The sequence below is a fragment of the Mobula hypostoma genome, chromosome 9 (assembly GCF_963921235.1).
Source record: "Mobula hypostoma chromosome 9, sMobHyp1.1, whole genome shotgun sequence".
Taxonomy (NCBI): Eukaryota; Metazoa; Chordata; class Chondrichthyes; order Myliobatiformes; family Myliobatidae; genus Mobula; species Mobula hypostoma.
Window position 1 is genome coordinate 49656509 of NC_086105.1, and position 24395 is coordinate 49680903.

Below are 24395 nucleotides of genomic sequence, written 5' to 3' on the forward strand. Positions count from 1 at the left end.
GCTTAGCTGCTTTTAAAAAAAAAAATATTTGTAGTGATAGTCTTGGGGACAGAGGGGGAACTTAGAGGTCAGGCTAGGGTTTAGGGAACGTGATGTGAAGGAATTAGAAGTCAGGCTTCTGCTCCACACTCTGCATTCAAAGTCAAACAACACGGACAAAGTGACAAAGGACATCTGCAATCTGAGCCTCTGCTCCGCACGCAAAGGCCAGTGGCTAGGAGTCTATGCAAGCTGGTGACATGAGGGCCGGTCAGTTGGCACACCCAGAGTTTGGGTTCCCTTTATCGGTTAGTTTGGGGGGTTGATACCAAAGATCAGAGTTCGAAGGTTAATTGGTGGTCTGGAAGTTGAAGCCTGATGGCCAAAGCCTGGATATGGAGGCTGTCTGCCTGTCTTGGAGCTGAAAGACTGTCATATGTGTTAATCGGTGGGAGAGCGGGTAGGAAGGGGAAAGCAGGGCTTCTTTGTTGTTGTTTGTTGCTTGTTGTGTTCTGTTGAGTATCGTTGGTATGTTGGTGCAGAAATGTATGGTGACACTTGCAGGCTGCCCCAGCACATCTCTAGGTTGTATTGGTTGTTAATGCAAATGATGCACTTCACTCTATCCTTTGTTATACATGTGATAAATAAATCTGAATCTCCACACTTAATCTATGTATGATATCACAGAATGCTATTAACTTGGCCCTTGCCACTCTGACCCTTAAATATACTATTTTACATCAAATATATTATTAAAATAGTTACTTATTCTGGCTTGCATGGATATGTCATAAGACAGTGAACTAAAGAGAAAGGAGAGATTAAATACCATAATTTTCTGAAGTACATTTCCTTTTTGAGACCTTTGTAGGTTTAATCGGAACACTGCAGTTCATTCTCACCTGAATAGCAAAGCCTTCAGTTTCATGTTGCCTGCGGCGCACTTCTGCAAATGCCATTGTCAGTCCCCTCTCAATTCTCTGAGTGAAGTTGCAGAATCTCACATCAACGTAACGAGGGACAAACTGCAGAACTGAAGAGAAAGGAGACACAATAAGCACTGACATTTTATGAAGTACATTTTGTTAGCATGCCGCCTTTGGAAAAAAAAATCAGTTAAACTGTCCTGAGATTAGGAATTTCACTTTTGGAGTATTTTTGAGGTAAATCTTCATTACTCACCACACAGGATGCTGGGCACATGTGATCCAGAGTGGAGATAAGAGATTGGACAGGAAAATCTGCTTGGACTAGCAGTGACTTAGGCAAAGCCCACTTTGTGGAAGCAGGGCTGTTTTGACTGGCCTGAGCTTGTGCTGCTGTTGGTGGCAGATTAGATCGTCTACTTGGGCCATGTCATATTGCAGCTGAAGCCAGAAGTAATTGGCTCATACGCTCCAGATGCTGTTGTGGTGACCTCTGCTGACCAGACCCTAGAGAATGTGACTCTGCTTAAACAAACAGCTGGGCCTCAGGACTAGAAGGTCAGAATAAATCAGGACAACTTAAAGGCTATTAAGGTTTTCAAAGTTCCTGTGGAATTTTGAGTCTTTCTTGAGTACCACAAATATTTCAGTGAGCAGCATGGATCTCACAAGTAGATGACTCTTGTCTAGGAATAGGCTATCTAGGAGAACCAAAAGGGTCTGGAACAGAATGCAACTTTAAATACTATAAGTTTCAAGATGAGTGATAATAATCATGCCTTTTCACAGTAATCCCCATTAAAGACCGCTTTTCATTAGGTCGTAGAATTAATCCTGTAGAGTTATTGCTCATTTTCTTGTAGTTATCTAAAGCACAGTCCCTGCCTTTCTTTCCACTGTGACCATATTATGTTCTAGAGGCAAAACCCAAGTCCTGTCTGGTGTCCATTATAACTTTCAGTCATACACTGATAATTCTTTCTATCTCTCCATCCTACCTATTTAACACTAGCCTAATCAGAGGACAATTTACAATGATCAAGTAACCAACTAACGGGGACATCTTTGGACGTGGGAGAAAATCAGATCTCCTGGAGGAAACCCACATGGTCATGGGAAGAATATACAAACTTCTTACATACAGTGCCAGAGTTGAACTCCAAACCGCAACACCTCAAACTGCAATAGCGCTGCACTATTATCTGGCTGCTTAACTGCTGATACCATCAAATAAGTCTGATTGAAAATTAATTAATTATATTTGATCTGAATTACCAAACTCCATTCACTCAACTTCAAACAACATGTGTACTTTATTTTTTTTTGGCAGCAGTGTAATATTATTGTTACACAGTGACGAAATTCAGGGGTGTTCTATCCTTGAAAATTCCTGCAGTCATCCCATAATCAGCCAAACTCCCAAATGGCTTCAAATATCTCAAGGCAAATAATCCCAACAAAAGTGTCCTTGTTCTTGAGGCAAATGTATTGTATTGTTTATTTAGTAAGTCTAAGCAAATAAAATTCACATTAAAAATCAAGAGGTACACCAAACAGTTCAGAAATAGTTCTGAGCTGTAAGCTTACCATTTGGTAACTACAGGAGCCTTTAGTCTGTTTTCAGACTCAGCAGTATCATCATGGTATTTTCCATTTTGTTATCAATGTCTTGGACTTCTTTTGAACTTCAAAATTTTACCTTTTTTGGCAGCATCATAGCCAGTTTCACATTCAATTATGTTAGAAAATAATATTCTATCACAATTTGACCTGCCTTTCTTAAAGGTTCCTTTATTGAAGATTATTGATTCACCTTTTATTTCATTATGTAGCAGAGACACAAGAGACTGTAGATGCTGAAGCTTGGAACAACATGACAATCTCTCTCCTTCCACTAATGCTGCGTGACCTGCCAAGTTCATTTGGCACACTGGCTATGGCTTTATTGCACATTCCACAACATGGTATCTAGAGAAGCATCTTGCAATCCTTGAGTTTGACCTCCACTATATTACCCTGTTTGATGAGCCCAGATCATAGGTAGATTAAAGCCTCTCCAATGATCATTGTATTAACCCTGCTTTTTGCAGCTTTAATTTCCTGAGGTATACAGAACAGTACATTACTGTTATTGTTTGGGCCCTCCAGACATCAAGCACTGACATTGTTTGCAATGTCCATGAGTATATATTACTGTGACTCAAGAGAGCTTTTACACAAATCTGACAGTAGTACTAGCTCGTGAAAGGAAGAACTGAAATGAAGAAATTTCTCAGTGAATGACGACAACCAAGTGCTCTCTCAAAGGTACTAATTATGTCTACCCAATGCAGGCAATACCTAGAACTCTTCATTAACAGAGGCAATTTGCTTGTTCTGTTGCAGTCTTGTTTTTGTTCTGTTACTGCTTGCGTTGTTGTTTTGAACATTCTGTGCATGTTGAACATGCTAACATGTTGGCCCTGGAATATGTGGTAACACTTGCAGACTGCCTCTCCCCCCTGCTGTGTTGGTTATTAATGCAAACAACTCATTTCACTGCATGTTTTGATATATGTGTAAATAAATCTGAATCTGAATCAATTACTTTGGTCTACTGAAAAACAATGTTGATTATTGGTCTTGTAATTACTCCAGCTACCTGTTTATCTTATTGATTACCTTACTTGTGTTTGCTAGAATGAAATCATTTCTCATGGCCTTCCAACATTTCATCAGTTATCCAGGAATGCACTGTAGTGACAGTTGGCCAAACATGGTAAAGCAGAATAGGAGCTATCTAACTGCTTACAACTTCCCAAAAGGACAAAAACACATGGCATTCAGGGCAACACAGCTCTGAATGGTACCCCTCTCGGCCTGGGAAGAAATGCTTCATTTGACAAAATGCATTTCACTTCATTCTAAGCAATCAAGCCATCATGGACTCAACTCAAATAAAAAAAATCAACATCTTCCCACTCACTGATCTCCCCTGATTCAAAATGGCTGATTCAGATAATGTCTATGCTGTGACTCATTTTCCAAATGCCTGATTCAGAAGGAAGACAGGAAGCAGGTGGCAATCACTACAACTGTTCTGGCAAAGGGTCAGAGTTAAACTATTGATTGATTTTCTTTTCAGAGACGCTATCTGACTTGCTGAGGTTTTCCAGCATCTTCTGATTTTGTTTCAAACTTCCAACACCTACAGTTTTTGATTTCCACTATAATTAGGCCGCTGTTGCTAGAACTGGCAATTCCATAAGACCATAAGACATAGGAGCAGAATTAGGTCATTGGGCCCATTGAGTCTGCTCCTCCATTCAATCATGGCTCATCCATTCTTCCCCTCCTCAGCCCCACTCCCTGGCCTTCCCCCAGTAACCTTTGATGCTGTGTCCAATCAAGAACTTATCAAGCTCTGCCTTAAATACACCCAACAACCTAGCCTCATTCCAGGTAACTCTTCAGTTATGTGCTGGAAGAGCTGTTGGGACTGCCTTGGACCAGTGCTGGCAGTGGCTCATTTCTATAATTGGAGAACTGCATCTGCTAATTGGTCCTATTTTCTGCTGAATGGCAACAATGGTTTTCTTAAATGGCTAGCTGCTGGGGATCTCAACCAGCTGACCGAAATGCTATAGGATGGGGCATATCTAGCTCTGTTATTCTAAATTCGAGGGTTAAGCCTGATTTGATGCTCCTTTGGAACCAACTACAGTCTTTGGCACTTGCTGTCACTTCACTGCCAACAGCACTGTGGAATCATAGCTCAAATGGGTCCAATTGATAATTAATTAGGTCTGGTCCATTTGAATTAATGAACCGCTCATTCAACTTCAAAAACTGTTCCTGTTTCATTTCCCTTTGTAGCAGTGTCAACAGCATACACCACTGCTACACAACAAAGGAGTGATGATTTCCTTTGATCACAGTTCATCTGAGTCACTGAATAAACTGAATTATGGTTTCAGAATATGAAGTACAAGATTTTAATGTTGAAATACAGTCCCCATTTTAGTGACAAGAAACAGCTTAGATCATAACTTTTTTTTTTGAAGGGTGAGCTCCTGCAAACCTTTGTCTTGCATATTTATTCTATTTTGGTCTATCATAAATGCCCACATTTAAGACAGTATGAATATAAACCTATTGTCTGTAGGTACACAGTTGGATCAGTAGGTGGCATTTTATAGTCAATGGGGTGGAGTTGTTGGGGTAGGAAATGTGACTTTAGACAGGAGTATTAAACTTGCCTAGTACTTTTCCTTTGAAGGAAATATAACAGACAACTAATACTAAACCAGCCATTAATGTTATAATTAAAGATAATTCCTCCTGCACATAATAATTTGGTTTCAAGACCAAATTCCACATAACTTGCTCAGCAATTCTCATTATTCCTCCACCTACAGCTCCTTTTCAATTATCTTCAATTTGTAACTTCTATCTATTGACCCTTCTGCCAGTGTTAATAACTGTTTCCATTCTATCAAAATCACTCTTATTTTAAGTAGGACCATGTCAGTTCCTTTGGTTTCTGCACAATGCAGAAGCTCTATTCTCTAGACCATTTTAATCCCAACATATGGTTCTGCCCACACATTAATCAGAACACCTTTTCAAAATTTTTCAGTCATGTTGCTTTCTGCCATGTGTGCACTTGTAATTTTTTAAAAACCCTCATTAAAGAAACAACTTTAAAAAAGGTAAGAAATACATGCTGCAGATGAAGGAGGCCATCTTGTCATTGGCCCATGTGGTGCAAGGATGCAATACAAAGAAAGAGAGAACACAGGAACTGAGCTGAAAGAAAGGTAAAAACAACAAGATTGAATTAGAAAAAGATAACAAAATAAGGTTAACACACCTAAAGTGCTGGAGGAACTCTGCAGGTCAGGCAGCATCAATTGAAATGAATAAGCAGTTGATGTTTCGGGCTGATACCCTTCATTAGGACGAGAAAGGGAGGGAGAAGATTCCAGAATAAGTAGGTGGGGGAGGGGAAGGAGGACAAGCTAGAAGGTGATAGGTGAAGTCAGGTGGTTAGGGCAGGGGGGATGAAGTAAGAAGTTGGGAGATGATAGATGGAAAATGTCAAGGGCTGAAGAAGGAATCTGATAGGAGAGTAGAGTGGACCATGGGAGAAAGGGAAGTAGGAAGGGCACCAAGGGGAGATGATCAGGTGAGAAGAGGCAAGAGGCCAGGCTGAGGAAATAGAATAGGGAAGTGGGGGAGGGGGAGAATATCAATGGAAGTTGGAGAAATCGATATTTATGCCATCAATTTGGAAGCTACCTAGACAGAATATAATGTGTTACTCCTCCAACCTCATATACCATCTAGGTAGCCCTAACCTGATAGCAAGAACATTGATTTCTCTAACTTCTGGTAACTGGTGGTAATCTATGACATTGTGGTCATCACTGAGTCACGACTGCAAGAAGATCACAGTTGGGAGCTTAACATCCAAGGATAGACATCATATTGAAAAGACATGCTGGTGGCAGAGGGTGTTGAGTGCCTTTGTTAGTAAAAATTGAAATTAAATGCTTAGAAAGAAGTGAAATCAGATGCAGAATCTTCATGAGTACAGTTAAGAAACTGCAACAGTAAAAAGACCCTGATGGGAGTAATATACAACTTCCAAAAGTAGCCAGGATGTGGAGTACAAATTACAACAGGAGACAGAAAAAAGGAGTTCAGGGTACTTGGAGGTACACGATAAAATATGCCAAAGTTAACATGGTTTCCTTAAGGGGAAATGTTGTCTGATAAATCTGTTGGAATTCTTAGATGAAATAATAGGCAGGATAGACAAAGGAGAGTCGGTGGGTGTTTACTTGGATTCTCAACTCTTTTGAAAAGGTGCGAACATAGATCTTTGTCTTCTTCAGCCTGTCGGATGACTGCATTTGTTACTTTAATGGCCAGAAGATCTATTTTATTGAACTGGAAGGAGACCAATCCTCCTACTACATTCCGATAGTTTTCCCAAACTATATTATGTTTAAATTTGGAAAAAATTAGAAGTGATATTTTTGATCCTTCGGTAAAATTTGAAGAAACTTGGAAACCATTTATTCAACATTTTCATATGATGTAATTTGACCTTTCCGAATCCTTCTTATTAACTTAAAATATATGAATAGCAGAGCGGAGTTGACGACATTATGGAACGTGTTCGATTTAAGATATTGGTCCAGCTCTGTTTTGTTCCGTTTGCTTTTTTGGGTTTAGTATTTAGTTCTTTTTTTTTGAGTTTTTTCTTTGTATTTTTTTTCTTTTTATTTCTTTTTTTCTTTGAGATTAATTACATCATGAGTTTGGAAGTCTATTATACCTGTGTTATCTGAAATTTTTTCTGTATATGTTTATCAACAATAAGACTATTCCAATCTCTTTGTATCAACATTGTTATTTTGTTCATAATTTTGGAAAAATTAATAAAAAGATTTAAAAAGAAAGAAAGAAAATGCATGGCAGAGTTTTGGACCTCATATATAAGATAGACATTCTGCCATTGGACAGGGTGCTGAGGAGGCTCATGAGAATCATCCTGGGAATGAACAGCTTAACGTACAAGAAGCCTTTGATAGCTCTGGGCATGTAGTTATTGGAATTTAGAATGAGGGGGAACCTTATTGGAACCTACTGAATTTTGCAAGGCTTAGATAGACTGTCATGAAGAGGATGCTTCGAATAGTGGGAGGATCTAGGAACAAAGGGCACGGGCTCAGCACAGAAGGATGTCTTTTTAAAACGGAGATGAGTGGGAATTTCTTGAGTCAGAAAGTGATGAATTTAAAGACAGCTGTGAAGGCCAAGTCATTTTCAATCAAAATGCATCTTATAATCTCAAGGTCTCATCCCCTTATTGGACATGCTGTCAAACTTCAGTTGATTTCAATCCTTCAAGGCCCCAAAAATTGGCTGCATAAACGCATATGTTGTGGTAGATTACGTGCTGAAACATCAGTGGGCTTTTCCTCTCAACTTCCCAACTTCTCCAGGAAAACTACGACCAAAATTGACCTAACTGTACAGCACTAAGACAAGGAAAACCTGGCAAATCTCTGAGTTTAGGTGTCCTCAGGCAATTACAAGAATCAATTCAGAACTGATAATGGATTGATCACCGACCCTTTTCACCCACATCACTCAATTACACCCTGTACAGGAAGCTCCCTAATCCTTTTAGTTTTTGAACTATGACCCTATATTGAGATGTCATCCATTTGATAGCTGGCTGCAGTGTTATTGTGCAATGAATACACACATTAAACATCTCCAGCAAGGTGCACAATTACAGGATGTACAGTTTGCCATAGAATCAAACAACATTACAAACTCTCACCAATTTGAACCTGCGCCTGGTGGTCTGGTGGTGTCAGAGCTGGCTGGAGAGAAAGGATAAGTGGAGAAGCGCCACTAACAAGTGTGCTTTGAGACAGAGCATTGAGCACAGCTGGAGCAGAGAAAACAATGGGGCCTGCCGTCACCATGAACATGAACTCTTGATTCGGTTGAAAAACCTAGTAGCAGAAAATTAAGAAAGAAAATAAAGCAAAAATAATACTAAACAAAGCCAAGTGTTTATATTACTTATATTAATAATAACATACTGAAATTTTTTTTTCTAGATTCCAAGATTGAAAGCATATTTTGATATAATTTTATTCCATAGCACACTAAACAACTGGATTAAACATAAAATTATCCACAGAATTCAGGTCAACCATTCAAATGCATAAAAATTATTACATAAATGGCAAGTAGGTTCATTCATAGAAAGAAGGGAGATCACAGAGTACAATAGCATTAATCTTTAAGAAAAAATAAGAATGAGTTTGAAAAGAAAAACATCACGCCATTCAATATCTCAGTGAATCCTGAGTGCAATAGGTTATTGTCCAAACTGACAACTATCAAGTAGGTAAGGACCACAAGATATGATAAACCAAGGTGTCATGAGTTTTCTATTTCTGGTAAATAATGAAGGAACATTTCCAGAAGAATTGGGAAAAATCACTTCTTTTCTTCAATGAATAGCTAATGCATTTTGACACAGGATTAGGGTGTCAACCTAACAGAATGCAGTATACTCAAGGTTGTGTGCTGGAAAATTTGTTCTTGTTATAATGAATATTTGGAATTGAGCACATGGAGTCTTGGAATCCATTTTTAGAATTTTTCAAAATTTCATATACAATTATCGGCTATTCTTGGTTTCCCTTGAGATGACGGACCTTCTGCTGGAACTACTTCAACATATGCAGGCTATCCTGAGGTAATTGATATAGACATTCAGAAGTTGATTTTGTGCACAAGTCAAAAAATAAACAAGAATCATTATGTGGTAAACATACTTGAGAGTGACAGAGCGCGAGAGAGCATGAAGGAAAGCATTGTGGAAATTAGTTCTGTTTGTATGTATGTACATCAGACTTGCAAATTTAATAATCTGGCTGCTCATTACTATATACTGGTGATCATAAATCCAGAGCATTTGTAACCCAGGGATGGCCATATGGTGAAAATGATTTGCTGGCAACTCAGAAGGTAGATATATGCAAGAAAACTGTAGGAAGACAGACTGTTTGGCTGATATGAAGACATTTCGACCTTCTTGGAAAAGCATGAGGGGATAAATAAATAAGACTTTCTTTTTGACCAATCAAGGAATATGTATGCAAATTTTGGCACAAGCAAAGATTAGCATAGAAACCTATAGATTTACAGAATTCCCTGCATATAATATAGCAAGGCCAACAGTATTTGGTTTGTACAAATAGGCAATAAAGCAAAGAGGATAATGATGCTATACTAAACATTGATTACAATGTGCAGTTTTGAATGACTCATTCAAGTAAGGGGATTACAGTTAAAGCACGCCTTCCAGATTCGATAAGATAGAATTCTCGCTGAAGGAAAGTATACTGTTTTCCACATTACCAACAGTGAACACAAGGCTGAAGATTCAATAGATTTTGCTAATTATACAGAGCTTTGACAGTCTCAACAAAAGAAAAAATATTTCTTTTGATTAATAAGCGAGTGATGAGAATAATGGGGTGGATGGAAAATTAACATACTATTATCTTTGGAAAGGCTTTTGAAATATACATTTTGTACTGTAATATTAGTGACAGGAGTTCATGTCAGGTTTTTGGCACAGTAGCATACAGTCCCAGATGTCTTTTTGACAGGGATCTACATACATCCCAGACTTCAAACTGGATGACCAAAAGCATTATAATTAATCAGTCTACTGTGTGGTGGCACTAACCAGTGATTCTCTGTTGTATAGCCCAAGAAGATTTAAATAAATTTCTGTAAAAGTAATTTTTATGTCTTTTTTTGAAGGCAAGGTACAAAAAAACAAGGAAACACACAAGCACCATTTTAATAAGTGTCAAATCCAATACAAGGTTTAGATTTGATGCTTTTATCCAAGACTTCTGGAAAAATGGGAAAAATCGATGAGATTTTACAGTGAATTTAACAGTGGGCAGAACTTCCTTTGATAACAATTAAATGGTTACTTCTCTTCATTGTTAAACAGTATCTGCTATGTTGTTTCTCTAACCGTTAAACCAAATTGAGCAACTTTGAAAAACTTAAATTCTGCTAAAGGGTGATGACAATCATTTTATTAACAATCATCGTGGCTACATGTGTGGAGATATACAGGAAAATAATCACTGCCTAAAGCTGTATTTCCCTCCTGCAGCTGAATGGATCCTAATTACATGTTAGAGAGTGGAAGGCTCACAAAAATGAACATAACATTTGCCTGAAAGTATTTTGTTACTTCCGTTTTGTATTCCTCCACCCCTCCCCCAAAAAAACAAAAAATATAATATTTTCTGAGCAACATTTCCAAGTCATCACCTTTTTCCTCCATGTGCCTGCTGAGGTGAATATAAATGGTCTACATGAATAAAGGGACAGAGTCTCCTCCCAGATTTCTGGTCAGCACCTTTCTCAAGATTACCGACTGTAATGAGTTGCTGGTACATACAAATATCAAGGAATTAACAAGAATTAAGTTTCAAAAGTAAACCAACATACAAATATATGAATTTCATAGACCATACAGTTCAAGCCTTCTCTACCTTTTAGTTTAATTATAGTTAATCTAATTGTAATCTCAACTCTACATTCCCTGTAACCTTCCACCTACTGCTTATCAAAAAGATATCTACCTTTGCTTTAAAAACATTCAAAGACTCGATGTTTTTTGGCAGCAATAATTACAAACGTTTGTAGTCCAAACCATTCACGTACAATATATGAAACAAGTTTAGTTAAGTACCGTATAAAAAAATGAACAAAAGTCTGTATTTTACAAAATACGTTTTATGTTTTTTCCTTGGATCACATTGTTTTCTTGTGAAAATGTTGGTATAAATCTGCTGGGACTGCCTTCAACTTAGCATTGCTGGTAATCTTTAAAAACAGATGCACAACCTGCAAAATAATCTCAAAACTAAATTTTAAAATAAAAGCTCAAAGTTCTGTTTAAATGAAATTCTTTTTATGATGCCACTATGTATAAATAACCTACTCAGTAAATTTAACTGACTCATTGTCATAATTATTCACTGTTTAATAATTAACTTACAGTTAAATAAATTTTTAATTGGCTATTCATTGACTATATTAGAAAATTCAATGCATGTACTGAATAGACTTTGTAGTTCAGCAACTGTTCATTACAATTGATAATGACATTTCTATCTGAATTATTTATAACCTCAGGCATAAGAGATCAACAGAATAAAATGGTGCTTGTGTGCTTCCAATCTTTTGCAGTTCCCCTGGCATTCTGCCACATCAATTTTTTTTAGCTAGTCAGCTCACATGTGAAGTTGATCCATATTGTTCTTATCCAAATTTGTTCCACCTCAAAATATTTTCCTACCTCAGAGATGAATGCAGTGTGTTATTCATTTTTAACTCAACAGTAGCACCAGCTGCCATGACTATCTTTATAGTTGCACTATTAATGTTTAAAAATTTTACGTCTTAAAACCAAATCTTTCATTGTTGACAACTTAATTAAATGTGTTGGCAGTTTTGGCCAACCTTAAGCTTTCAGATAAATCAGCAGCGAGAATAATTTCATATTAAATTTGCTCTCCACTACACTCCTTGCAATTCATTGTTACTCTGGCTTGTTCTCTCCCATGCAAACTCAATCGTTTTGTGCTCAACCTCCTCCCTTTTCTAGTTTTTGGTGATTCATGTCATTGTTCTCTACTCCCAGTGTTAACCCTAACTTAAAAATTTAATTGCTGTCCTCCATGACTTTTCTCATTCTCTCTGCCCCAACAGTATATTAACATATATGCACCTATAAAACACTGCCTCTAAACCACCATCCACCCTCATCCCTTCAATTTTATTCCCATTGAAATTCTTGTCTGAGTAGGAGGGCAACTGGATATCTATAAAAGATTTACAAATTTAAATGAAGTAATAAACTTTAAAGAGAATTCCATATATCATCCTTCAAATAAATGAAAGTATTGGAGACGATTCTAGTACAGACCAGACACATTCGCACAAGAACAGTTAGTCCAGGAAAAGTGGGACCTTCTAGGATATGCAGAAATGCGATTAAAATGAATTAAAAACAGACATACACAAAACTATGGACTCCGCAATGCAAGAGAAGAAGAAGTTTATACTAGGTAAAACTAATTCAGGAGAAACAAATTTAGGGAGGAGGGAATACAGATGGTAAAATCATAAAGCTATTTATAAATCAATAAAAACTTAGAACTGCAAAGAACAAGATAGCAGGATAAATTAGAAATGAAGCAGGAAGGATTTATGTGGAATGCAAGCATAGTGGGAATACAAAAAGAGCGTGTTTCAATGGACAATTATTCAAGGCAAAGAAAAGATGCATTAGAATGCTATTCAAGGATACCCCAAGACATCTCAACAATAAGTCAGACTGTGGTAACTATAGAGTGGTCTTCCTACAGTCCACAACAGAGAAAGTCATCCACAGGGTATTCCTCATCTGCCTCCTCACAGTGGATAGATTCACAGTGTGGATTCTGCCCGTGAAGAAGCACAAAGGAACATGATGCTCACTGTGCAACTACACCAGAAGTAAACTAGCTGCTTGTGGCTTCTCTTGACTTCACTAAAGTTTTTGACTCCATCAATCAGGAATGACTATAGAATACCTCCCTCAAAGCAGCTGACCTTAGAAATTTCTTTCCTTCATGAGGACATACAAACTATGATTGTAACCAACAAGTAGCCAACAGAACCATTTGCACTGAAAACTGGCAATAAACAAAGCTGCATCATTGCTTCAGCACTTTCCTCAAGCTTCTTACAGCAACGTTGAGTCTCAGCTCAACACACTTCACATGGAAATGAATCAGGTCTTTAGAACTAATAGGAAGCTATTCGACATGTCCAAAACCAAAGTTGCTCAAACCTCACTAATTGAGCTGTAGTATACAAATGATATTTGATTCTGCAGAAGCTCACAAGTCAACTTTCAAGTGAAGTTTATTGACATTTAACTACATACATGTATATAAACCATATAATGTATATAGAAATGAGATGTTTCTCTGAACCATGGTGTAAAGCACAGTAGTACACATAACACATGATTACTTATGAGGGCAAGGATAAAATTTACAGATGAATCACATCTAACTAACATTGATATTAAACAATGTAAAATACGGAACAGATTAACCAGTGACACTTTGAATATGATGCGGCAGGGAGCTTGAAGCCTAATGGTCTGGGGTAGAAACTGTTCTTTACCCTGACCGTTCTTGCTTTTATGCATCATAGTCTCCTGCCTGATGGTAGAAAGTCAAAGACGATGCTGAATGGATGGATGGAATCCTTAGTAATACAAAGGGTCCTGCGGGCACAGCGTTCTTGATAAATATCCTTGAAGGATGGCAGGGAGACCCCTATGACCCTCTCAGCTATTCTCACAGTCCTTTGTAGGGACTTGAGGTCCGATGCTCGACTGCTCCCATACCAGCAATACCAGATGGGGATGCTCAATGGTGTTTTTGTAAAATAAAATGCAGTTAAGACTGGGGAGGGATGGGGGAGGAGGAGGAAGAGACTTGCTTGCCTCAATCTTCTTAGGAAATGAGGGTGCTGCTGTGCCTTCTCATTCAGTGAGGTGATACTAAGAGACCAGGTGAGGTCATCTGTGATGTGAACTCCTAAGAACCTGGTGCACTTAATTCTCCCTTCAGAGGAAACATACATTCTTGCAGGGGAGGATGGTTCGTCTGCATCTTCCTAAAGCCCACAATGATTTCCTTGGTCTCCACGTTTAGGCTTAGGTTGTTCTTCACACCCCAATTCACCAGTCGCTCCACTTCCTCTCAATACTCCATCTCATCATCATTCTTGATTAGACCAACCACTGTTGTATCATCTGTAAACTTGATGACATGGTTTGAGCTGGATCCTGTGACAGAGTTGTGTGTCAGCAGTGTTACCAGCAGTGAGCTGAGCACAGAGCCTTGGGGAGCACTAGTGCTCAGCGCAAGACAAGAGATGTTGCTGCCCACACAGACTGACTGTGGCCTTACTGCTAAGAAGTCCAGTATCCAATTTAGAGGGAAGTATTGAGCCCCAGCGGGGACAATTTCCCCACCAGTTTCTGGGATATGATGGTATTGAATACCTAACTGAAGTCTATAAACAGCAGTCTGGCATATGAGTCCCGATTTTCCAGGTGGGACAAGGCAGAGGCTATTGCATCATCTGTGGATCAATTTGAGCGATAAGCAAACTGGAAAGGATCCAATGTAGCTGGGAGAAAGGCTTTGATGTGCTCCATGTCCAGCTGCTCAAAGCATTTCATAATGGCTGATGTTAATACCACCGGACAAGAGTCTCTTAAGTAGGTTACCGTCACTTTCTCTGGCACTGGAATAACGATTGCCACCTTGAAAACCAAGGGGAAAACGGATTGTTCCAGAGAGATATTGATTAAATCCGTCAGCTGGGCTGCACAGTCTTTCAGAACCCGACCTGGTATATTATCAGATCCTGCAGTTTTGCATGTGTTGACTCCAGCTAGGACATTCCTCACCTCAGCTTCAGCCAGATGGAGTGTCTGCTCCCCTGGGGTGATGGGGTGATGGGGTGCTTTCCACGCTAGCTCTTCATTTTGCTCATCAAACCGGCCATAGAAGACATTCAGTCTCTTAGGGAGAGAAGCATTCTGGTCACTGACACGTAGAGTAGACTTATAGTCTGTAATCCTCTGAATTCCCTGCCACATGTGCCTCGTGTCCCTGGTATCACTGAAGTGGCTGGAAATTCTCTGCAACGTTTTCCCTGAACACTTTCCAGTTTGTATTATCAAAACAGTCCCTGAGCATTTTCCAGTTTGTATTATCAAAGCAATCCTGCAGTGCAGAGACTGCACCCTCAGGCCATGTTTTCACCACCTTTAGAACTGGTTTGACCCGCTTGATCACTGATCTGTATGCTGGAATTAAACGTTAGAGATAAGTGACCTAAGAGTCCAATGTGGGGCTAAGTGGCTGCTTTATATGCAAGTGGTATGTTAGTATAAACCAGGTCTGGTGTAACATAGCCTCTGGTAGCGAAACCAGCATGTTGGTGGAATTTAGGTAGGACTGTCTTTAGGCTGATCCTTTCACAGAAGCATCCAAGAGATAGCAGGTTTACAATCCACATCTGTGAGTCAAAGATCCTGTAACAACCTGGCCCTGTTGCATCACATTGCCTTCTGATAATAAAGGCTCATAGACAGACCCCGCAAAACACGAACACTCTGTATCTCAGCAGCGAATGTCATGGTCACCTTCAATGTGCCAACACAGAATGAAGGAAAAATATATTTGAAGCTCTAGACATGAGAACTGACAAAACTCACAATCTACTTTTACTTGCATCTGCAACTTGGATTGCCTACACTAGGAAATTGCTCAAGGCACTGGAAAAACAAGACTACCTTCATAAAATCCTCAATTTACTAACCGGATAAGCTAGCTAATGTCAATGTAGTCTTCCAGGCAAACATTCCCAGCAGGTTCTCAATTCAATGCAGTTAGCTACCTGTCCTTCATGTATCTGACAAAAGAAAACTCCAAAAACTGAACTCTAATTGCATCAGTCTGGAGTACTGGACAATTCTTGGCACTATACCTTAGGGATAATATATTGGCTTTGGTTACAGCATAGATTTACCTCAATGGTATCTGGATTTGAAGGGTTAAATTGAGGAGAGCCAACACAAAATAAGAGTTGTAGTCGTTGAAGTTGGAGTGGTTAAAGAATCAGAATCAAGTTTATTATCACAGGTTCAATGTCCATTTAGGAATCAGATAGCAGAGGGGAAGAAGCTGTTCCTGAATCACTGACTTATTGATTTAGATTAGAAGTGCGGGAGGTTAACAACTATCATTTATTAGAGCAGCTTGTTAACAATAAGGAGTTACCTTTACTATAAAAATTGGAGAATAAGCTTAAAACAGCTGGCATGGGTCTTTGGCAAGTGAGTACAAGAATAAACTAATCTTACAGGTAATTCAACTAAGATTCAGTAGATGAAATTCAGCACAGAGATCAGGAGTTCTTTATTTTAGAAGAGATCCCTCCAAGAGCGTTATAACAGCAGCATGGAAGATTTCCTTGAACCTCGCGGTACACATTCTCAAAGTTTTGTATCTTCTATCTGATGGAAGGGGAGGGAAGAGAAGAGAGAATGACCACAGTGGGAGGGGTTTTTGATTATAACAGGCACTTTCTTGAGGCAGCGAGGAATACAGACAATATCAGTAGAGGAGAGACTGGTATGTGTGATAGACTGGGCCATTTTCACAACTTTCTGCAATTTTTGTAGTCTTGGGCAGAGCAGCTGCCATAACAAGCTGTGATGAAGAAGCACCTGGATAAGTTGCTTTCTGTAACGCACCCGTAAAATTACAGTCAAAGCGATACAGCATGGAGTCACCAATCAATTTTAAGCCTAATTATATTCTGACCCATTTTATTCTCATGTGTTCATCAACCACCTGCTCACTATAGACTCTAGCACTCAAAAGAGCAACTTATAGTGACCCACCCATGTTGAAGGAAACTGGAGCACCCTGACGGCATACACATAGTCGCCGGGAGAATATGCAAATTCCAAACACAGACGTATTGGATGTAACTGAATTTACATCACTGCGTCACCCATTTCCTCCCTCCCTCTTTTCTAGCATTTGCTACTTACCAATCTACAGATACTATCATAGAATCAAGGAAACTTCATGGGCCATACTATCAGGTCCAAGAGATTTAATCAGATTTGCTGCTTCAATATGGAGAGAGTCACTATTTTTAGGTTCGAGTTCCTCATAAGTACAACAGGTTCTTTGAGAATGTGTCTTAAATACAGCACATTTTATGTAAAGACTCGGATTGTTTGTTCAATTTCTCTGCATTTCCACATTAACAGGAAAATAAGGAACAGGAGCTGAAGTAGGCCATTGATCTGCTTGAACATGCCTGAGCGATTCCTCCGGTTTCACCCAAGTATCCAGAAGTCCATAGATCAGGCTTAACAATATTCAACATGCTATCCACTGCATGGAGATTTCAAAGATATTCAATCCTCAGAGAAAAGATCTGTGATTCATCTTTGTCCAAACAGTGCAGGTTCTGCTACAGAGACAAAGCTCCCCAGTTCTAGACCCTCCATGCGAGAGAAAAATGCCTCACCATTCACCTTGTCAGTGCCATAAAAATGTCAAGAAGTTGGATGGAAAAGGGTGCCTCTACCAGATATCTATAATACAGATATTTAACAAAGTCCCTAGAAAGTCAATTTAAAAGGTGATATGAGCACTTAAAGAAGATTACATATTACGTGGAGATAAATAGGAATCTCTGATTAATAGTCCTATTGTTTGCTTTGTGAAGCTGGAAGTACATTCCCATTCCTCCTGTCCGAGATGATAACCTAAAAAAAACATTCAATCACATCTTTCTGCACTTTTTCTCAGGGAATTATCAGAAGAATGAATGGGGGTCTATATTGTGATAGACACAGGTAAACTTTTAGCATTTATGTACCCTATCACTCACTAGTCATGAGATTCCGGATAGAAATTACATTTGTATCTCTGGACAACACTTGGCTTATTGTCTGAAAATAAACTTCTGTAAGTCACAAGCAACATACACAAAATGCAGCAGGTCGGCCCCATCCATGGAAATGAACAAACATTTGGCATTTCAGACCAAGACCCTTCTTCAGGACTGGAAAGGAAGGGGGAAGACGCCTAAATAAAAAGGTGGAAGGAGATGAAGGAGGATAGTTAGAGGGTGATGTTTGAAGCAGGTGGGTGGGAAAGGTAAAGGCCTGAAGATGAAGGACTCTCCAGGTGAGGAGAATGGACTACAGGGGTAAGGGAAGGAGGATGGGCACTAGGGGGAGGAGATAGGCAGGAGAAAACAGGTATGAAGCCAGAGTTTGGAATAGATAAAGAGGGGGGGAGGAGGAGGAGGGAATGGTTTTTTCAACCAGAAGGAGAAATCGATATTCATGCCATCAGGTTGGATGCTACCCAGACAGACTCAACCCTTTAAGTATACATAGCAAACAGAGTTCTGGCAACAATAATGCTTCATAATGACAGCAACCGACTAAGAAAGATCCACATCAAATAAACAATCTACACTCTGAATTTGAGTTTTAAAAAAATCAGCACTTTCTGTGCTGATTGTATGGACCAAATTCATGAATGTAGCTGCGACAAATGCACAGCTCTAGGCTTTGTTGAACTAGGATGTTGTCAGACACATGGAAAATTTAAGCAAAAATTTTAGCTGATAATCAACTACTATTGTTTGATTAAATCAAATCAAATGTCTTCCAGAAATACATTCTTTTGTGGATTGTAAAGGAAACAATGGATCTTTTCAAGAGCTGAGGAATAAGCTAGTTAGAGATTAAAAGTCCTTTCAAAGAAAAAAAATAGCACACACCTTGAGATGAAACCAAGCCAAATGATCCTCAGACAAGAGTTCCAAAGCCAAAGGCAGGAACCAGATGAGCCTGTTGCTGGATTCCTTACAAGCTTTAAAAATAGAAAGAGTAAGTAAAAGGAAATAGGGGAATGGGGCATAGCAGGTGGACCAACTCATTGGGGACACAGTAGACCAAATGTGCACAAAGCCTTGATTGGGAAGGAGAGCTCACTATGGGAGGCCGTAGAGAGACCAAAGCACAGGAAGCCACAGACAGACAGATGAAGATGCTGAAATTGAAACAGAAAACGTGGGGATGTTCAGGACATCAGGCAACATTAGGTAGCATCTGTGAAGAAAGATATCAAATTACTGTTTCAGTTTCTTTCTTCAACACTGATGAACTGCTTTCTGTATTTATTCAGAATTTTGTTTTAATTTCAAGTTTCCAGAATATACAGTTTCTTGCTCACTGATTACAGAGTAAGACACCAACTACTCAAACAACCAGCATTCATATCAGTCTTAGAAAAGTAAACAGAGCTGATTTAGTTAATACATAAGGAAGAGAATGAAAGTCAGCTGAAAGGCAGCCATCCAGTAGCTGTGACCACATGAATTCACAGAAAAAGAGTACAGCTTATATGGATGAAGCTCTAATTATGTGGAAAGCCAACTACTGATGAGAAAAGATTTGTCAATTTATCGTGGAAACACAGAGGAATGATGGGAAAAAAAGAGAAATCAGAACAGCCATACCATGGAAAAGGACATAATGCAAAGGCACATGAAATACCTAAATGATACCATTGCACAGAGTAGAATGTATCAATTCCTAGGATGTACCAATTCCTAGAGAAATTAAATTCACACCACCACCCAGACTAGTAGGTGAGAAGCAAACTCACCAAGAATACAAAAAGTAGAAATTGGTATGGGAGGGCAGGACACACCATACCACTCAGGTTACACCGAAAGGTTTTCCGCGATCTTGAAAGAAGATGTAAAAAGGTTACATAAAAAAAATCTTGAAGTGAAGCACAGTCATATGCAGGAGCTAACATTCCACAATTTTCAACAAGTTACATCAAAGAGACCTGCTAAAGGGAGAATAGTCTTGTGTCCTGTGTTATAAGAACAGCTACTGTGGTTCTGAGAAGATGTAACAACTGAAGTTAATTTTACTAAACCAGCAGATGAAGAAAACAAAAAAATGACAGTAATGTGCTGATTATAAAGAAGCAAAACAGACTTTATTCAAGTATATCCAAAATCATTTGATGTTATGATTGAATGTTTTGAAAAGTGATCCACGTGAATTCAGTGATTCACTCTCACATCACGTGCTAAAGAAAGCTTCAACAGGGATTGAGATGGAACAAGCGAGATAATGGCAAAAATCAAAACAACTAGGTGAACACTGCTCAGGGAGAAACCTAATGCACAGTAAGGATATGCCTAGACACAAAAAGACTTGAATATGGGTGACTAAGAGAGACTATTAACAAAATCCAACATTGGAAAAAAGCATGTCACACTTGGAGAGGTCAAGATTTTTGGCAAACTTAGTAATACCAGAAACATGTAATGAAGTATGAAGTTTAATGAAAAATCTCCATTTTCAGCAATTATCATTGCCCTTGACAGTAGAAGTTCCATTATCTATCCAACGCTGGTGGTGTTTCAGTAGTAAACACTGTAGATGATATTTACAGAGGATGAAATAGAGCAATAAGCAAAGGAAGTGACATCTAGATTTATGGAGTGGATGGCAAAACCCACAACTGTTATCTCCATAAGATAATGCAAAGAACCAGATACACTGGATGCAAGTGAAATGCATCAGAAAGGAAAATAACGCCTGTCCTTAGAATCATTTCTGCAGACAAGTCAAAAATTATGCCAAGCAAAGAGAAAAAAAAAATCACACCTAACACTGAATTGAAAATATCAAAGGATGAGGGGAAAAATTTAGGAGGTTGAGGGTTGTTCCAATAAATATTTTCATTTCCCCCTTTGTTAGATCAGAAGGTAAAGCTGAAAGAACTAACACCAGATGGTCACAATCCCATGAAATTATGTTTTAACAAGGAGGTGGTGTACACCAAAACAAGCTTGTAACATTACACTAAATGAAACAAAAACAATCAATAACATTTAGATGTTGCTGTTAAGGCCCAGGAACACCTTAGTACAAGCACTTAGCACTTCTATTCAAATAATGCAGAAACAAGTGCACAAAGAAAGAGCAATGCTAACATTTATAAAATACAGATGTGAGATTCTGCATCTCAAAGGTGATCTGAAGAAAATCTGCTCAAACTTTATAGGCCCTTTGTGAAAATGCACCAGGAATACTGCGTAGTTTTGGTCCCCTCACTTAAGACATACTACAGAGGAAGTACATAGTAGTTCCAAGTATAATAAGTGTACTGTATGCATAATGAATAAGCAGTAATACCATAAGACATAGGACCAGAATAAGGCTATTCAGCCCATTAAACCTACCCTGGAAATCCATCATGCCTGATTTATTATCCTTCTCGCCAAAACTAATCAAGAACATATCAACCTCAATCAAGAATCTAGTGATTATTTAAAATCACCACTTATCCCTCCACAATTTCTTTAGCTACAGTACCTCCTTCAGAACCCCAGGATGTAGTCCTTCCGGTCTAGGTAATTTATCTACCTTCAGACCATTCAGCATCCCAAACATCTTCTCCTTAGTATCAGAAACTACACTCACTTCAGCCCCCTAACACGCAAGAACTTCTGGCAGACTGTTAGTGACTTCCACAGTGAAGACTGATGCAAAATACTTAAGTTCATCCACCATTTCTTTGTCCCCTATTACTACCTTCCCAATGTCCTTTTCCAACAGACTGATACCCATTCTCACCTCTCTTTTATTCTTCATATACCTGAAAAAAACTTTTGGTATCCCTTATTTTACTGTCAAGCTTTCCTTCACATCTCATCTTTTGGCTCCTTATGGATATATTCCCTGTAGCTCCCATCTCTCACATCCTCATTCTCCCATATGAACTAAAGGTCACTGAACTGCAGCTCCAGTTCCTCAACACTGTCTCTAAGGAGCTGCCAGTTTGATGCACTTCATACAGATCAGTTACCAGGGAGACTGATGGTCTCCCAGAGCTCCCCATCTGAGTTCACAAAGTATGAAATATATTGCCTAGCTTATAAGACCAAGAAGGGATCTCATCAAAACTTACAAAATTCTTGAAGGACTAGAATGCCTACATGCAGGAGGTGTCCAGGACTGGTATGCCCTTTGGAATAAGGAGTAGTCCATTTAAGATAGGAATAAGGAAATGTGCCTTCACTAGGAGATGGGTAATACTTTGGAATTCTCTACCCTGGAGGATATTGGAGTCATTTTGTTCACTCAGAACCAAAATCTGAATGTTTCTGAATGTAAGAAACAACGGATATGGTGATAGCGCTGAAAAGAGGCAAACTTGAAAATTAACCATGATCTCAATGAACGTTTACATCTGCTTCTGTGCACTGCACACTACTTTGTAGTTCTAGTAACCTAGATTCAACCTTAACCTCTGTTGTTGACTATTTGGAGTTTGTGCATTCACCCTGTGATTATGGATGCAAGGAGAATCAATCCAAAAGATACATGATCTTTTGGGTCATGATTAATGACAACTGAGCTACATCAGCTGCATACTGTATTGAACTATAAAGATAGACACAAGTATAAGGTTGGCAATTTAATTGACCACTGTGAATTTTCACTGAGAGTCAGTTAATGATGGAATCTGGAGGCAGTGGGGTGAGGGAGTTGACAGAAATGAAGGAGTTGAATTGCCAATAAAAATACTGAAAAATGGGGATTGCTCTCCGAATCAGCATGGATCAACAGGCTAAAATGTTTTCCTTCAATACTAATATGAAGCATTACTTCATATTCGTAATGAAATATTACAATGAAATAGTATGCTAATATAAATTATTTGCTAACTGCAAAAGCAATCTATACAGAGGCCACAAAGCTACAAAATTGCTCTCAATTTAGTTATGATTTTTACTTTGTAATACAGATTAAACAAAGAAATTATGATAGCAAGTAGCTTATCTTAATGTGGCTACAGGAGAAGCACAAGAGATCCAGATGTGAAAATACATTGACTAGTAAATTTGAACAAGCTGTGTCAAAAATGGATCAGAAGTAAAACCAATACTTCCTCAGCATATTATTCATGAGAAGAATGAAAACGAGAGACAAACATTGTGAGCACAAGATGTTACTGGGTCAATCAAATTTTTTTTTCACTGGAAGCTGGTGTTCAAGTGGCTGGATCTGGGATCATCATACCAAAAAAGATGAAACGAAATTACTCCAAAAGATACATATCTGATGTATCCTTGCCTAAGTTGTTGTATATTGGATTAACCGACAAAAGATCTAGTATGTAGTGACTGCTGTAAGTACAGAATGCACTAGAAGCAAAGATAGCTGCAAGGTACCACCTGGAATGTGGCAGAGACTGGGAATCAATACATTCATATACAATCAAAGTCATCACATCATCGTAGAAAAGTATAACACACTCCCATTCATTAGAGGGATTAAAGACTTGAGAGCTGCATAATTACCACAGCAGTTTCAATCATGTTTGCAAGATAACTGCATAATAAAGGATTCCTGAGAAACCTGGAAGTGACAATTTATCTTGAGAGTCTGCAGAGTGACATAGCTTCAACACTAGTATTTCATTTCCACTTGCAGAAGATGAAATGGTTTCAAGTAAAGTATCCAAACGGTCAGGAGCACCCTTATGAACTGCAGATAACTGAAGGAGTTCCAAACGGTATGTCATTCCATGCTACTTCTCCTTAAGTTTGTCAGGAAATTGCCAACCAAGCTACAGAATTCAGAAAGTACAGCAGAATATCTCCAGGCTAAATCTACCCTTCACAAGAACAAGTAATAATAAGTTCATAACTATCAATAGAAAAAAGGAGTCAACACTAGATAATTGTATTAAATCATCACTCAAGTTGTTGAGAATACATAGGAAGTGTCTACATGATAGAGTCATGAAGACATAGAACTCAATTAAAGCTACCAATAATGTTGATGCTCCAAGGACATATGTAATCCAGAGCGAGACAAGCCAGCAAATGAAATGGAATAGGACCTTTGGCTGATACTAGAACTGACAAAGCAGAGAGTAGCAACAGCATTACAATACCACCAACATCAAGCATAACTTCTATGACAGGAGAGACAGGCACCACATCACCAACATAATACTCCAGCTCATCTCACAAGGAGTCTATTTTCAAGTCATGAAATGGAGGCATAACATCATACTGACTTTAGTAATAGCATAAATCATGTGTTAAGAAATAGAAAAAAGAGCTTAAGTTCTAAAATATATAATGTAAAAGTTAAAAGTTTTTTTAAATGGACATTATTAGAATAACAAGGAAAGTTGCATTATTGGAATAATAAAATTTTAT

At 38.5% G+C, this 24395-nt stretch overlaps 1 protein-coding gene across 1 annotated transcript in view; it reads right to left on the minus strand.

The window, feature by feature from the left end:
- Nucleotides 1–24395, minus strand: part of si:ch211-1e14.1 (UPF0606 protein KIAA1549) — a 280906-nt gene that overhangs the window by 108364 nt on the left and 148147 nt on the right. The window contains exons 4-5 of the mRNA XM_063059529.1: nucleotides 8248–8425; nucleotides 885–1015 (exon numbers count right to left, since the gene is read on the minus strand). Coding sequence (XP_062915599.1) covers nucleotides 885–1015; nucleotides 8248–8425 — 309 coding nt within the window. The remainder of the gene's footprint in view (nucleotides 1–884; nucleotides 1016–8247; nucleotides 8426–24395) is intronic.